The 18,437-nt window shown below is 34.6% G+C and overlaps 1 protein-coding gene across 1 annotated transcript in view; it reads right to left on the reverse strand.

Annotated features, from left to right (window-relative positions):
* The window catches only part of COL24A1 (collagen type XXIV alpha 1 chain), a 410,068-nt gene that overhangs the window by 224,185 nt on the left and 167,446 nt on the right, over positions 1-18,437 (reverse strand). The window contains exons 22-24 of the mRNA XM_043575479.1: positions 8,638-8,691; positions 7,152-7,196; positions 3,040-3,093 (exon numbers count right to left, since the gene is read on the reverse strand). Of these exons, the coding sequence (XP_043431414.1) occupies positions 3,040-3,093; positions 7,152-7,196; positions 8,638-8,691 (153 nt within the window). The remainder of the gene's footprint in view (positions 1-3,039; positions 3,094-7,151; positions 7,197-8,637; positions 8,692-18,437) is intronic.

Here is an 18,437-nt window from a genome sequence, read left to right on the forward strand (position 1 = left end):
TAGCAATGATTTCAGATAATAGATCATAAAACTGTGTTTGAGTTGGGCCCTGAAGAACAGGTGATACTTCACCAGTGATAAGAAAGGTCCATTTTTGGTATGAAAGGTAGAAGATTAAATTCAGGGTGCCACATATAATCTGACAGGAATGTAATCTTATTTATAGAAATAGGAAATTAAACCATCAATTTCTGTTTAAAAATTGGTAATTACAATTCAGTGTGGAATAGTAAAATGTTAAACTGCACTAAACAATATTGTAGCCACTAATGACATACAGAGAGCTACTAAGCATTGAAATTGGCTGGTGGGAACTGAAAAGTAATGTAAATATAAAATACACCCTAGATATTAAGCACTTTGTACCAAAAAATAATATATCTCGTTAATAATTTTAATATTGATCCCATGTTGAAATGATAATATTTTCATATCTTGGGTTAACTAAAATATATTACTCAAATTAATCTCACTTGTCTCTTTTTACTGTTATATTGTGGCTCACATGCGTGATTCATCTTATATACTCTATTTGATAGTGCTGATTTTAAGCACTAAAACCTAGTATTCACATGAGTAACCAATTCGAAATAATTTTTTAAAGACTATGCAAATTTTCATTTCATTTCTATATGCATACATTAAACAGTAAACACTGGAGCACTGTAGTAGTTTGTAAACCCTAGTTTTGACTGACAATTCACTAGATGGCTTTTATAAAATATTTGTGGCAGAATAATATATAGATCATTGATTTCCTTGTATTTCCCCCTCCTTATCCAATACCCCTCTCAAATTCTAAGGGAGATGGACAGTTTATGCTCTTTAGTCTTAGGGGAGGTTTGTGTTAACAGGTAGAAAGCAGAAGTCGGTTGCAGATTACCTGCATTCCTGCTTTAGTTTTCAGAGAACCTGAAGTTAGGAAGTGAGTTGTCTTTGAGGGCAACAAGAGAGAGAGGAATATTTCCCCAGGCCTAGGGAGAGAACAGAGATCCTAGGGTTCTGTAAAAGGTGGTATGACCCTTAACCAACTCCCAAGTGCTTCCTCCAGGAGTGTCAGCATCCCTCAAGGGAATGCCAGGTTCTGGTCAATAGCTATATTACACACCAAGACTAAAATTTCAGAGACAAATACAAGGAGCAGGACATTAAAGAACTCCTTTATCTCCTGGCCATGCAGATGCTGGCATGATTCTAGGAAGGAGGCAGGATGTCAATATGATTAAGATTCAGTTTCTTGCCAGTTTAACTAGATGGTAGCTCACAGGTGGAATTTTTAGAGCTATTGGACAGTACAGAGATTAATCTCAGTCAAGGAGAAATAAGCTTTCTGTTGATAAATATCATGCTTCCATTTTTTGTATAACTTGAAAGTCAGGTACACATATCCTCCCCAGGATAATTTCAGCCACAGGCAGACAAGCTGATACATTAGAAAATATTTTAGCTCATATTTCTTTATTAAGTAACCTAAAAAAATATTGTTTGGCTTTTCCTTAGATTCTAGTATCACGAAAATAACTAGTTTAATATAAATGATGAATTCTAACTTTAAGAAATTTGGCTATAGTGCTGTAAAGTTTTTTAATTTTTCCTTAAGTTTTAATTTTTTTAATGTTTAGTTTTGAGAGAGAAAGAGAGAGAGAGAGAGAGAGAGAGAGAGAGAGAGAGAGAACGAGTGGGGGAGGGGCAGAGTGAGGGAGACACAGAATCTGAAGCAGGCTCCAGGCTCCAAGCTGTCAGCACAGAGCCCGATGCAAGGCTTTAACTCATGAACCGTGAGATAATGACCCGAGCTGAAGTTGGACGCTTAACCAACTGAGCCACCCAGGTGCCTCAAATTTTTCCTTAAGTTTTAAATTTGTATAAATTGGGGTGCCTGGGTTGCTCAGTCAGTTATTCGTCCAACTCTTGATATCAGCTCAGGTAGTGATCTCACGGTCGTGGGACTGAGCCCAGTGTCGAGCTCCATGCTGAGCATGGAGCCTACTTGGGATTCTCTCTCTCCCCCTCCCCTGATCATACATGCTCTGTCTCTCTCGCTCTCTCTCTCTCTCTCTCTCTCTCTCAAAAATAAATAAATAAATAAACATGAAAACAATTGTATAAATCACCAGTTCTTATGAGCTAGTTTCTTTTAGTTCTTAGTATTATACATATAACCTGCTGCATGACTTTATATTTGTTGGTGTTCAAGTCATTCAAAACTGGGAAACAAGGCAAAAAAGTAGGTGACCCATCCTTTCAGTGACAGTAAGTGGTGAAGGCCACCCCAGTGACTATCTAGGGAATTAGAATCACTGTAATTGCTTAAAGGACCCAGACTTTATGCAATGTAAATTATATATTATGTATATGTAAATTATATATTATATATATATGTAAATTATACATCTATATAATATATAGGTAAGGGTTCCTGGTGGCTCAGTTGGTTAAGGGTCTGACTCTTGATTTTGGCTCATGTCATGACCTCGTAGTTCATGGGTTTGGGCCCTTCAGTCAAGCTCCATGCTGACAGTGTGGAGCCTGCTTGAGATTCTCTGCCTCCCTCTCTTCTGCCTCTTCCCTGCTTTCTCTCTCTCTCCGTCAAAAATAAACAGAATAAACACACACACACACACACACACACACACACATATATATATATATATATATATATATATATATATATATATGTTTAGTGAAGTTATATTGTAGATTTCTGTCCAGTGAAATGAACAGTTGGGGCCCCCAAATTGTGGTTTATTCTCCTGTATCTACCCACAAACTTTTTTCAATTGCGTATCTATTCAAATAAAGATACATATATAAACACAGTCACAGTCATAAATATTTATAGATAGATATATAGATATTGATATAAAGCTATATGGCTTCTCAAACGCTATTTGAGCCAGTTGTAACATGTTACTGGTTTCCGCATTAATAAGTTGAATAGAATCTTTGACAGGTGTTCATATTATATTTTTATTAAAGCCATCATTTAAAATTTTTGAAAACTATACTTTACAACTGGTAATAAGTCAGCCACTTTACCTTTAAGCCTTCTGGTCCTGGTTCACCTGCATACCCCTTTTGACCTGGTTTTCCCTAGAAGAGAACAGAAAAAAAAGGAGTTAACATTTAATCATTTTCATTTTTAGAAGTTTCCAAACATTTATGTAATTCAGACCATTCTATGAGATGAAATACTTCAAAATTATTTGATAAGTGTATTTTATCATACCCATCAGCCATGGGTATGGCTACAGTGTTTAACTGTTTACGATATGACCAGCACAGTTCTAGGGGTGGGGGCTGGAAGAGTGCACGAAGCATACCTCTCCTACATAGAGCTTACATTCTAATAAGGATGATATAATATTAAAAAAAAATAAGTAAAACATATAGTATCTTAGGTAGTGGTAAAAGTGAAGGACACAAAGTAAAGCAAGGGAGGGAGATATCAACTGCTGTGGGGGTTTTGTTCAAATTTTTAATAGGAGTTCTCTGAGAAGGTGGTAATTGAGTAAAGACTTAAAGGGACAAGTTATTTGGCTATCTGAAGAAAGTGTATTCCAAGCAGAGGAAAAGAGCATGTGCAAAGGCCCTGAGGCAACAATGTGACTGGTGTGTTGAAGAAACCATGAAACCATGAAAAGTCAATGAAGCTGGAACAGAGTAAGAGGAAAAGATTAGTAGAAGATGAGGTCAAAGAAAGGAATGGGGAATGGGAAGCCAGGTCATGTAGGGCCTGGTAGGTTATAGTAAGGGCTTTGCCTTTTACTCTGAATGAAGCATGAAGCCTTAGAAAAGCTTTGAGGAAAGAAATGTCATTATCTATGCTTTAACAAGATCACTTTGATGCAAGAGCAGAAGCAGGCAGTCCAAAGAGGGCTGAAATAACCTGAGCAAAAGATGACAGTGGCATAGGTAGTAAGAGAGAAGGTTGTGAGAAGTGGTAAAACTGTGTATACAGTTTGAAGGCAGGGATTACAGGATTTGCTCACAGACTGTGTGTAAAATGTGGGAGAAAGAGAAGAGTCAAGAATAAATTCAAGATTTTAATCTGAATAAGGGACTAAATGAAATGGAGAAGACTGTAAGAAGAAAGGTTTGGAGGGTAAATTGGGAGCTCAGTATTGGACACTGCTATTTGATAGTCTTGTCAGATACCTAAGTGCAGAGATCGTCTGATAGTTTTACATGCCCAGAGGTTCAGAGGGTAGAAAAATTCTGATCTAAACGTATGATTTTGGAACTCACCAGCATTTTGATGGTATTTAAAGCCATAAGACTTGACCAGCTTGTCTGGTCCAGTGTAAACAGAAAAGAGAATAAGTCCACAAATCAAACCACTCCAAAATTTTAGAATTTGAAGAAATGAGGAAAATATGCAAATTTCCTACCAGAGAGTTAGGAGGAAGACCATGCAAGTGAAGAAAGTGCTTCCAGGAGGAGAGTGTGATCTTGTCCAATTCTGAAGATTATTGAGTAACATGACGACTAAAAAATGACCATTGAATTCCACAATATAGAAGTCACTGATGACCTTAATGAGATGATTTGTTTTGGAGTAGTGGGGACCAGAATGGTTTCAGCAGACAGCGTGAGGAGAAAAAATGGAAAGAGCATGTATAAACAATAATTTTTTTTTAAGTTTATTTATTTTGAAAGAGAGAGAAAGAAAGAGAGACTGAGAGTGCAGGGGAAGGGTAGAGAGAAAGGGAAAGACAGAAAATCTCAAGCAGGCTCCGTGCTGTCAGTGCAGAGCCCAACGTGGGGCTCAGAACCATGAACCATGAGACAATGACTTGAGCCAAAACCAAGAGTTAGACGCTTAACCTACCAAGCCACCCCAGGGCCCCGACAATAATTTTGAGTATTTTTACTGAAGAGGGAAGGTGAAAAAGGTAACACCTGGAAGAAAACCTGGGATCAATATAAGTTTTGTGTTTTGTTTTTAAGCTGGAAGAAATAAAGACCATAAAACATCTTTATTTTCTGATGGAACTGATCCATTAGAGAGAACAAAGTTATGATGCAGGAGAAAGTGGGAATAAGTAGGCAAGAGAATAAGATATGTAGTAAACAAGTAGAAGTTTGACCTTAGCTAGAAAAACGGCTGTTCATTCACAATAACAGGAGAGAAGGCAGAGTCAATGGCATATATACAGAGAGGTGGGTAGAAGCAATACTAGAAACTAGAAAAAGAGTATGGAAATAGAATTCAGAATGCAATCAAAGGGACAATGTAGTGTTTTAAGCATGATGAGGAAGGATGTGAGGTTATGAGGGAAGTAGGAATAATGGAAAGGCAATAGGATCGATGGGTTAAAATTCTTATTGGGACTGTGGGACTAGTTATAAGAGAAAATGTACTAGAAAAAAAGGAGATTATGGTTGGAAAATGAGAAGTTTGAAACTGAAAATAAGGAGAACCTGGTATTACTGGTAATGACAAGGTAAAGGTTATGACCACAGCAGTTAGTACCTAAAGAGAGCAGAGAATAAGATCACTGCAGGAGAGGATGTCAAATCCTAGATATCGGGTAGATCAATCTACAGTATGTGGTTTCTAGTACTTAACAACTGATATCTGATTATACAAAATTTGATGGAAAAGTGTGTGGGGAGATTGTTAAATATAATACTAATTTATAATACTTGCCAGGTATTATAGATTTGCATTTTGTTATTCCTATCCATTAACAAATACTTCCCTATTGTTCTTTCTTAAAACAAAACAAACAATTCTCCAGCTTTCATTCATTTTGACTACATACAAAAACCTTAGTAACTTTAAAATTATATTTAGGACTTCTATCCAAAAAGTTGTTCTAATTTTTACCTCTACCTTGCTTGAAATTGTCTAGTGCTTTCGTACCAAGCACAAAGTAAAGAATAAAAAACATCTTATTACTCTTAAGTGTCAATTGCTCTGTAATCAATTTGCAGATATAGGAGAAGAAATGTAATTAAGAGTCTAAATTATTAGATTAGTCTATGATATTTACAAAAAGAATTTTGAGTAATACACTTCATTCACATTGTTTTGGAAAAAGCCTTAGCAAGAATATTTCATCTTTAGTAATGTAATACTCAGACATTATAGTAATTAAGAAGTAGTTATACATCATCTCTACATTACAGAAGGAATCTCACTGGAATCTGTATCAGCCCATTTATAATCTCTTTGAATTCAAGAAATTCAGAGCATCAGGGCTGGAGTCATCACTTTGGGTCCTATTTAAATTTTGTCATATTAGCTTTCTCTTGAGCATGTAATGCTTGAGCATGTAATAGTAAATTAAAGACTTAACATTTTTTTAAAAATGTGGACAATGTCGCGCAGGGTTATTTTCCAGATTAGAGATGATTCATGTAACATACTTAGAGCAATACTAGGCTTAAATTGATCTGAAACCAATGGAAGCGACAATAGTAATAAATACTAAGACTTAGTAGATAAGACGCAATCATGGCTCTCCTGAGTTCTAGAGAAGTAAACTTTAAATGAGTACATTTTAAAAGGTGCAAAAGAAAAAATTACTGTCTCCTTAAATGTAAAAATGTTTTAAGAACCTGTATGTTATGATGTTTCTCATAAGAAAGAGATGTAGTTCATGTGAGTCTAATGATTCCTCTTAAAATAAATGTGATAGACACACCTTAAGTATCTCATGATAATGTAAGTTTTGGTCATGAATGCCCAAATTCTTAAATAACTTATTTTCAGAACTTGAAAACAGGCCATTCGTATATTACTACACAATATTAACTGAAGAAAAAGTTGACAGAAAATGCATCTTATTTAGCTTTCCATAATTTTACTGGCACACTTAGACAACAGAAATTTCCAGAACATCATTAAAATGGCTAAGGCATTTAGCTTCCTATTACATTTTAAGAAAATTTATAAATAATTAGCTCAAATTACTAAGACCATAAAACCACTGTCAGAACAAGTAAATATGCAGTAGGCATAATATCATTTAAAATATCCCTGGAAAATTCCAGTTATAGGCTTACATTATTTGGAGGGATTGTATGCTTATAGTATGTTTTTTTCCTTTGTTACAACTTAAAATTTGGTGCTATTAAAAGACATTCACACAACAGTTGTTTTAAGAGAAGCACTTTTTGAAGAGTATTTATATGATACTTACTCTTGGTCCCAGTTCTCCAAAGAGTCCAACTGGTCCTTCTTCTCCCTTAGATAAAAATCAGAACATTTCATGGCCTGAAATAAGTACTTAAAAATGTTAACACTTATTCTATTTATTCTGAAACCTGAAACTCACTCTGAGATGTGATGAAAATAAAGCTGTGGCTTGTTTGTATTTTAGAACTGTATCATCCCATAACGTTTTAATTTTTTCAGTTACAACACCACATCTACTCTAAGGGATACCTGTACTATTTGACTGTTTTTAAATTGGTAGATGGTAAAAGTAACATATAGAAAATTGAGAATGAATAAGAGTAAAAGTGATTAGGGTATCCATCACAAAATCAGGATATCTGACAAGGGGCTAATATCCAAAACATATAAGGAACTTATACGACTCCATACCAAAAGCCAAAAAAAAAATCCAATTAAAAAATGGGCAGAGGACCTGAATAGACATTTTTCCAAAGAAGACATACAGATGGCCTGGAGACATATGAAAAGATGCTCATCATCCCTGGTCATGAGGAAAATGCAAATAAAAATCACAGCGAAGATTAACAATCACTGAGATCATAAATTAAGGATAACCTTTACCTTCTTGGGCTCAGTATCTCTCCCACTCAATTAAGTTCTGAATAGATGGAAATTAATATCCATTGGTATATTAAAATATTATTGGCAAAGAATGCTTGCTCCTGGTACATTTTAATACTTCATTCATTTAATAAATATAGTTTTGATTCTTAGTTCTGTTTTAAGGCATAGAGATATAAAGGTATATCAGATCCTACCCAAATGGAGCTTAATGTCTAGAGCTTTCTTTAGACTAACTTATAAGTCCAATGTCCTTGGGATCAAACCAGTTATAATGTCATAAAATATAAAATCTTGTGTATTCTTCTAGGATCAAAAAATGTATAGAGTAACATCAAAAAATAATTTTTATACATTATTCTTAAAGAAAATTAAAAAGCAATAAATGTTTTTATTATATTTATTGACATATTTTCTAAATATACTGACTTTTCACCTTTAAATAAAAAGTTGATATTACCATATCTGAATAGCATACACAGACCTATCTAGATTCATATAATCTACTTTATTTATTTGATCAACAAACATTTTTCTCAATTCACAATTCAATTAAAATAAAATTTCTTGGGTCACAAATATAAAATAGACACAAATAGTAAATATACATCCAAGTGCATATGAGGGAGATTCTAGCTCAGATTCCTCAGATATTCCATGGAGATCACTGGCATAAATTACTTAATGAATTCACAACACTGAAAATGATTCCAAATCCCATTTCATAACTGCCAGTGTAAAACGGTAACTTAAAAAATCCTGTACGGCAAAAATTGTCCACACTAAAGCAATGTTTTCTTTAAGCAAAAAATAAAGTCCAAGGAAAAATAAAAAGGGAATACTTGAACTAAAACAATTGCTGACTGGGGTATTTATTTTTTCCATACCTGAGGTCCTTTGAGACCAGGAGGTCCTGGAGGTCCCCTATTTCCAAGGAGTCCCTATAAAAGAAACATAGGCACAAGCAAGAAAAACTTCAGCTCAATTAATATTTTTCAATCAGCATTAATCTGGATATGGGCAATACAATTTGGTACAATTCTTTTCCCGTTATGAAGTTATCAAATTGGGTCAGAGGGTAAGTGACCAAAAAGTATAGAGCATCTAAAAAATTGGGAAATGTAGTAAACTTATTCTTTAAAAATATGTTGTCATTCAAATAATCTGCTCAGTATGTTTCTCTTCAACCAGACACAACCAGACACTCAGAAAAAGTACTTCTAAATTTAAAGCAATGGGTCCTGGGGTGCCTGGGTGGCCCAGTCGGTTGAGCTTCTGACTTCAGCTCAGGTCATGATCTCGCAGTTCACGGGTTTGAGCCCCCGCGATAGGCTCTGTGCTGACAGCTCAGAGTCTGGAGCCTGCTTTAGATTCTGTGTCTCCCTCTATCTGCCCCTCCCCTGCTCTTGCTCTCTCTCTCTCACTCTCAAAAATAAAATAAAAAATAAACATTAAAAAAAAGCAATGGGTCCAATTGTTAATTTGATAATTTGATTATCAAATTGTTAATTTGATAACAAATACATAATACAGTATCCACAATGTCTAAAAACAGATGGAAGAGATATATGCTGTTTTAATATCCGTTAAGAGACTAGCAGAATCTAGAACACATTATTTGCACTAAATGTTCTTCAGTTTATTTCCCTTCTTAATACAAGCTGGCAAAAAGAGGAATTTGTAGAAGAAAGTAACAATCTGAATGTGATTAGCAATTTCACGATTAAAAGAAATCTGTTGTTACTCAAAATGCATGCTATTAAAAATCAAATGCTCTGAATAAAAATTCAGCAAAGTCACTTAAAAAAATCTTTCTACTTCAGAAAACACCCTATACTATCTATTTAACATGGTGACATTTTTCTTATTCAGTTCTGTTCCTCTAACTATTCAATGTGTCAGCAAAGTTTTAAGTAAATCTCTTTTAAAAACTACCTTCTGCATTATTGCTTTTAGTGATTCTATAACCATTCAAAGATTTTATCTAAGTTTTAAATGTAGTAAATAACTATGCCAAATAGCAAATCTATCCAGGTAGCTTTAATCATTTGTTCTGGAATGCAGCAAAGTGACAAACTGCACTAAAATCTTGTCTTCACATTATGCCTTGCTCTATCTTTGCTAAATTGCAACACAATCAAAAGGTGAAAAACTCTTGGTCAGTTTAAAAGTCTACAATGTATTATCACAGGCTTATTATGTACATGGCGCCATTGGAGAAACTGCATGATCTCAGGCAATAACTTAACATTTTTGTGCAGCTCTCTTATTTTTCATTGGAAGAGATGGATTAGATTATTGAAATGGGTGTATGTTGTTATATGCAAGTCCAACATACATTTGCTTTTTTTTTTTTTCAGGCAAAAGCATCCTAATTTTACTTAGGGAAACATTTTCTCCCCACTCAGCCCACACGATTTGAAGGGAGGTGAGTCCATCCCTGACTAAATGTGAGGGTGGACATGTGCCATGTACCTAAGTCAGCCAGCATATTCTACACCCCCAGAAACAGTGATTGGTTCAGTAATGAGCCAGAAACCCACCTCAGTCTAACTAAAGGAAATTCTGGACTACATTGGAACAGTTGGGAATAGCATTAAGGATGATGGGAAATCATGAAGGAGAGAGAGCCTGAGAATGAAATCCATAAATTAACACATGAAGAGAGTAGGAGTAATTGGATTCTAATGATATTGTTTGGGGTCCTGGATTTAGTTGTTTGAATTCCTAAACTTTGCTCATATTTATATAATCATGTTTAAGTTGCATTTTCATTACTTACAACTGAAAGAATTCTGACTGATACAATGATGTCTAACTCTTTAGTATCCAAAATATTCTTCAAGATCTCTAAGTGATAGGTTTTAAGTATTTAGACTGACATAAGGTATGGAATCAATGCTATGATATTTAAGTTCCAACACAGGACAGCTAATGCTTAACTATTTAATTAATTCTTCATTCATTTTTCATCCAACATTTATTAATTTTCTATGTGTAAGGTATAATAAATAGCACATTAAACCCTGAGTATACAAATACAAATGAAACACAGTTCCTATTCTCAATGAATTCCTAATTTATTATTGATGATGGCATTTTAAAATAAAAAATAGTACATAAGAGTTGTAATCGAAGTAGAGGTAAAGTATAATGGGAACTTAGATGAAAGAGAAACATCTTCTCTGGGAGAGTCAGAAAGTTGTAATATTTGCAAATAATTTTTTGCTGAGTTATGATCGGCTAACAAAGCCGATCATTTTTTTTTATAGCATAAAAAAAGCAGACACTAAGAATCTATTACCAACTCCTGGGGCTCAAAAGACATTGATGAATATGCAAGTTTAGATTAGTGTGTATGTGTAAGAAACGGACTCAGCTCCATATCCAGGGTGTAACTAGCTGATGGCTGAGCGATAAAAGAAAACTAAGTTCCCTTATTCTCTCACTGCAGCTTTTTACCCTGCATAGGTGGTATTACTGACCAAGAAACAAAAAATAACTCTCTCAGGGAAGCAGATAAATCCAGAGTCTTTTTTCCTTTCTCTTCCAAGACCAATTTACAATCTTAAAAAAATTATAAAGGCAGAATTAAAAAAAATACTAGTTATATGCTGTTTATTAGAAACACAACTAAAACAAAAATACAGGGAGATTTAAAGTTCAGAAAAGTAGAAAAAGATATGCAAGAGATTCACCAGCTCAAAAAAGCTGAAATAATCATATTAGTGTTACATATGATAGACTTCAAGGTAAGACAGATTATTAGAGTTAAGAGGGTCACTAAATAATGATAAAAGGCTAGGTTCACCAGGAAGAGATGAAAAACTCTCAATTTTTATGCAACTAATAAATTCCACTACATGAAGTAAAAATTGATAGATAAAGATAAATTGAGTAATCTAATGTTAGACAGGGAAATTTTAACACATTTCTCAGAAATTACTAGATCTTGGCAGATAAAAATCAGGAACAGAGAAGACTGAAATAGCAAAGTGACCAATCTTGATCTACTGGCCATATGTAAAACACTGAATCCCCAAGATGGAGTTTACAAAGTCCTTACAAGCACACGTGGAAGATTTGTGAAAAGTAATCTGAAGAAAGAAATAAGGCCATAAATGAGTATCAACAGTTGCATCAATCACAAAATTGCAGTACATCTACATAGTGTGTTACTATATAGCAGTAAAAATAAATAAGCTGTAATTACATGCATCAGCCTAGAATATATGGGAAAGAAAAGACTGAGTGGCAGGGGCAAATCACTGAAGATTTAATGTACTATGGTTCTATTTATATTAATTTCCAAAACAAGCAAAACAACACATTGGTAAAAGTGTGGTAAAAGTATGGTAAAGTATGGCAAACACAAGGGAGTTGTTATCTATAAATGCAAGAAGGGAAGTGAGGGATACTTGAGAAACTTACAATGGTCTAATTCTTAACATTGATACAGTTTGTGTTATTGTCATTGTTTAAATTGTGCACATCTCATATTTATCATGTTAAACAAATTCTTTTTTTTTTTAATTTAAAATAGAATCTGAAGTCGAGTCTGGATATGGATTTCAGCTCTGAAGCTTACTAGGGCTATAACCTGAGTTTCCTTATCTGTAGAATAATGTTACCATCATCATCATGAGGTTGTTACAATAAATAAAAGGGTACCTTGAATATAACAGAGACTCAATAAATATTAGTTTTCTTCTTATACATTGCACGTTGATTAGTGTTTACAAGTCTTTAAACTGATATTTCACTTATCTACCCCATATATTCACTACATTCATATTTAAATTTGCTATTATTGTTCTTCTGAAAACAACTCTTTCATCATTTTACTCTCAAAATCTTTCATAGAGTAAAAGAGTGGAGTTTCAAATGCAACTGAAGTCGTTATCAGCTTAAAATAGATTGCTATAACATAAGAGGTTTCATATAAACCCCATGGGAACCACAAAGTATCTATAAAAGATACACAAAAGAAAACAAGAAAGGTTTTGAAGCATGTCACAGCAAAAATTCAACAAAACATAATGGAAGACAGCAAAAGAGGAAAAGAGGAACAAAGAAGCTATAGGACACAAAACAATTACAATGAACAAAATGGCAATGGTAAGTTTTTCTTTATCAGTAATTACTTTTTTTAAAAATGTTTATTTATTTATTTTGAAAGAGAGCATGTGCAAGTGGGGGAGGAACAGAGATAGAGGGAGAGAGAGAATCCCAGGCAGGCTCCACACTTATCACAGAGCCTGGCTGTGGGGCTCAAACTCACAACCATGAGATCCTGACCTGAGCTGAAGTCGAGTCAGATGCTTAACCAACTGAGCTACCCAGGCACTCCAGTAACTACTTTAAATGTAAATGGATTAAAGTCTGCAATCAAAAGACTTAGAGTACCTGAATGGATTTTTTAAAAATCCAATTATATGATATCTACAAGAAACAGACTGTAGACAACATATAGTGAAACTTGGAAAAAGGTATCCCATGCAAATGATAACCAAAAGAGAACAGGTGTGGCCCTACTTACGTGAAACAAAATAGACTTTAAGTCAAAAACTGTCATAAGAGACAAAGAAGGATATTAACTAATGACAAAAGGGTCAATTCACCAGGAAGATATAACAATTATCAATAAATAAGCACCCAATATCAGATACCCAAATACACGAAGCAATCATTGACAGAACCGGAGGAAGAAACAGACAGCAACACAATCAGTGCAAGAGATTTCAATGCCCTATTTTCAATAATTAATAGAACAACCAGACAGAAGTTCAATAAGGGAAACAGAGGACTTGAATAACACTAAAATCTAAATGGTCCCAATAGATAAAGAATATTCCACACAAAGCAGCAGGATGTATTTTCTTTTCAAGCATATATGGAACATTCGCCAGCATAGATCACATAGATCACATATTAGGTCACAAAACAAATCTTAACACATATAATAAAATTTAAATTATGCCAACTATCCTTTCTAACCTTAATGGTATGAAAGTACAAATCAACAGAAGGAAAGCTGAAAAAGTCACAAATAGGAAGAAATTAACACACTCTTGAAGAACCCATGGGTCAAAGAAGAAATCAAAAGGTAAATTAGAAAATATCTTGGGACAAATAAAATGAAAACACAATATACTAAAGTTTATGGGATGTTTAAAAGCAGTACCAAGAGGGGATTTTATTTATTATTCATGTATTTATTTTAAAAAGTTTATTTATTTATTTATTTATTTATTTATTTATTTATTTAGAGAGTGCAAGAGCACACGTGCAAGTGGGGAGAGGCAGAGAAAGGGCAAGAGAGAGCTAATCTGTGCTTAGCTTAGAGCCAGACTCGGGGCTAGATCTCACCATTGTGAGATAATGACCTGAGCTGAAATCAAGAGTCAGACACTTAACTGACTGAGCAATCTGCAACCCACAGGCCCCCTAGGAGAGAATTTTAAAATGGTACACACCTACATTAAAAAAGATCTCAAATAAGCCACCTAGCTTTACACCTCAAGAAACTAGGAAAAAAAAAAAAGAAAAAAATTAAGCCCATAGTTAAGAGACAAAAAGAAATAATAAAGATTAAAGCAGAAATAAGTGAATAGAAAATAGGAAAACAATAGAAAAAAATGAATAAAACTTTGTAACAATTAATAAAACTTTTGTTAATGAAATCAAAATTGACAAACCTTTAGCTAGACTAACAAAAAGAGAGATAATACTTAAATAAAATAAAAAATGAAAGAGGAACATAAGATGCTAGTATGAACAATTATATACCAACATTTTGGAAAACTAGAAGACACACATAAAATTCCTAGAAACATATATCCTACTAAAAGTAAACATGAAGAAATACAAAATCCAATAGATCTCTGAGTAGTAAGGAGATTGAATCAGTAATAAAATATATCCCATCCAGGAGAAGCATAGAACCAAATGACTTCACCGGGGAATTCCATAAAACATTTAAGAAAGAATTAATGCAAATCATTTCAAACTCTTTCAAAAAGTTGGGTAACGTAAAATTTCTGTTCACAGATGACAAGAGGAGGGAACACTTTCAAACTCACTTTATGAGGCCAGCATTACCCTGATACCAAAGCCAGACAAAGACACTACAAGAAAAGAAAATTACAGGCCAAATTCTCCAATGAATATAGGTGTAAAAACCCTCCAAAAAAAAAAAAAAAACTAGCAAAATGAATTCAAGAGCACATTAAAGGACCATACATCATGACCAAATGAGATTTACTCCTGGGATATAAGAATTGTTTACATATGAAAATCAATCATATGATATACCACATTAACAAAACAAAAGATAAAAATAACATGATTATCTCTATGGAGGCAGAAAAAGCATCTGACAGAATTTAATATTCTATCATGATAAAACACTCAACCAACTAAAAATAGAAGGAAATTACCTCAACCTTATAAAGGTCATATATGAGAAGTCCACAGTTAATATTGTGCTCAACAGTGGAAAACTGCAAGCTTTCCTCTAATATTAGGAATGAGGCACGGATGCTCATTCTCATTGCTTCTATCCAACATAGTACTAGAAGTCCTAGATAGAGCAATTAGTCAAGAAAGAAAAAAATGCATCGAAGTAGGAAAGAAAAGGTAAAATTTCTGTTCACAGATGACAAGAGCATGTATGTAAAAAATGCTAAGGATGTTAGCAACATATTGTTAGAATTAATAAATGAATTCAACATAGTTGCAGAATTACAAAATCAATACACAAAAATAAGCTACATGTCTATACGTTAACAACAAACAATTCAGAAAGGAAATTAAGAAAACAATCCCATTTACCACAGCATCAAAACCCATAAAATATTTATGAATAATTTTAACTAGGGTGGTGAAAGATTTGTACACTGAAAATTATAAAACATTGTTGACAGAAATTAAAGATGACACAGTGAAAAAAATAAAGATGACACAGTGAAAGATATATCATGTTCATGGACTGGAAGACTTAATATTGTTAAAACATTTACACTATGAAAAGTAATCTACACAGGGTCCCCCTTAGGATCTCTTGTAGGGCTGGTTTAGTGGTGACAAATTCCTTCAGTTTTTGTTTGTTTGGGAAGACCTTTATCTCTCCTTCTATTCTAAATGACAGACTTGCTGGATAAAGGATTCTTGGCTGCATATTTTTTCTGTCTAGCACCCTGAAAATCTCTTGCCAATTCTTTCTGGCCTGCCAAGTTTCAAAAGAGAGATCAGTCACGAGTCTTATAGGTCTCCCTTTATATGTGAGGGCACGTTTACCCCTTGCTGCTTTCAGAATTTTCTCTTTATCCTTGTATTTTGCCAGTTTCACTATGATATGTCGTGCAGAAGATCGATTCAAGTTACGTCTGAAGGGAGTTCTCTGTGCCTCTTGGATTTCAATGCCTTTTTCCTTCCCCAGTTCAGGGAAGTTCTCAGCTATGATTTCTTCAAGTACCCCTTCAGCACCTTTCCCTCTCTCTTCCTCCTCTGGGATACCAATTATGCGTATATTATTTCTTTTTAGTGTATCACTTAGTTCTCGAATTTTCCCCTCATACTCCTGGATTTTTTTATCTCTCTTTTTCTCAGCTTCCTCTTTTTCCATAACTTTATCTTCTAGTTCACCTATTCTCTCCTCTGCCTCTTCAAGCCGAGCTGTGGTGTAAATGGATTAAATGCGCCAACCAAAAGACATAGGGTATCACAATGGATAAACAAACAAGACCCATCTATTTGCTGTCTACAAGAGACTCATTTTAGACCTGAGGACACCTTTAGATTGAGAGTGAGGGGATGGAGAACTATTTATCATGCGACTGGAAGCCAAAAGAAAGCTGGAGTAGCCATACTTATATCAGACAAACTAGACTTTAAATTAAAGGCTGTAACAAGAGATGAAGAAGGACATTATATAATAGTTACAGGGTCTATCCATCAGGAAGAGCTAACAATTATAAATGTCTATGCACCGAATACCGGAGCCCCCAAATATATAAAACAATTACTCGTAAACATAAGCAACCTTATTGATAAGAATGTGGTCATTGCAGGGGACTTTAATACACCACTTACAGAAATGGATAGATCATCTAGACACACGGTCAATAAAGAAACAAGGGCCCTGAATGAGACATTGGATGAGATGGACTTGACAGATATATTTAGAACTCTGCATCCCAAAGCAACAGAATATACTTTCTTCTCGAGTGCACATGGAACATTCTCCAAGATAGATCATATACTGGGTCACAAAACAGCCCTTCATAAGTTTACAAGAATTGAAATTATACCATGCTTACTTTCAGACCACAATGCCATGAAGCTTGAAATCAACCACAGGAAAAAGTCTGGAAAACCTCCAAAAGCATGGAGGTTAAAGAACACCCTACTAACGAATGAGTGGGTCAACCAGGCAATTAGAGAAGAAATTAAAAAATATATGGAAACAAACGAAAATGAAAATACAACAATCCAAACGCTTTGGGACGCAGCAAAGGCAGTCCTGAGAGGAAAATACATTGCAATCCAGGCCTATCTCAAGAAACAAGAAAAATCCCAAATACAAAATCTAACAGCACACCTAAAGGAACTAGAAGCAGAACAGCAAAGGCAGCCTAAGCCCAGCAGAAGAAGAGAAATAATAAAGATCAGAGCAGAAATAAACAATATAGAAACTAAAAAAACTGTAGAGCAGATCAACGAAACCAAGAGTTGGTTTTTTGAAAAAATAAACAAAATCGACAAACCTCTAGCCAGGCTTCTCAAAAAGAAAAGGGAGATGACCCAAATAGATAAAATCATGAATGAAAATGGAATGATTACAACCAATCCCTCAGAGATACAAACAATTATCAGGGAATACTATGAAAACTTATATGCCAACAAATTGGACAACCTGGAAGAAATGGACGAATTCCTGAACACCCACACGCTTCCAAAACTCAATCAGGAGGAAATAGAAAGCTTGAACAGACCCATAACCAGCGAAGAAATTGAATCGGTTATCAAAAATCTCCCAACAAATAAGAGTCCAGGACCAGATGGCTTCCCAGGGGAGTTCTACCAGACGTTTAAAGCAGAGATAATACCTATCCTTCTCAAGCTATTCCAAGAAATAGAAAGGGAAGGAAAACTTCCAGACTCATTCTATGAAGCCAGTATTACTTTGATTCCTAAACCAGACAGAGACCCAGTCAAAAAAGAGAACTACAGGCCAATATCCCTGATGAATATGGATGCAAAAATTCTCAATAAGATACTAGCAAATCGAATTCAACGGCATATAAAAAGAATTATTCACCATGATCAAGTGGGATTCATTCCTGGGATGCAGGGCTGGTTCAACATTCGCAAATCAATCAACGTGATACATCACATTAACAAAAAAAGAGAGAAGAACCATATGATCCTGTCAATCGATGCAGAAAAGGCCTTCGACAAAATCCAGCACCCTTTCTTAATAAAAACCCTTGAGAAAGTCGGGATAGAAGGAACATACTTACAGATCATAAAAGCCATTTATGAAAAGCCCACAGCTAACATCATCCTCAACGGGGAAAAACTGAAAGCTTTTTCCCTGAGATCAGGAACACGACAAGGATGCCCACTCTCACCGCTGCTGTTTAACATAGTGCTGGAAGTTCTAGCATCAGCAATCAGACAACAA

The sequence above is a fragment of the Prionailurus bengalensis genome, chromosome C1 (genome assembly GCF_016509475.1).
Source record: "Prionailurus bengalensis isolate Pbe53 chromosome C1, Fcat_Pben_1.1_paternal_pri, whole genome shotgun sequence".
NCBI classification, from domain to species: Eukaryota; Metazoa; Chordata; class Mammalia; order Carnivora; family Felidae; genus Prionailurus; species Prionailurus bengalensis.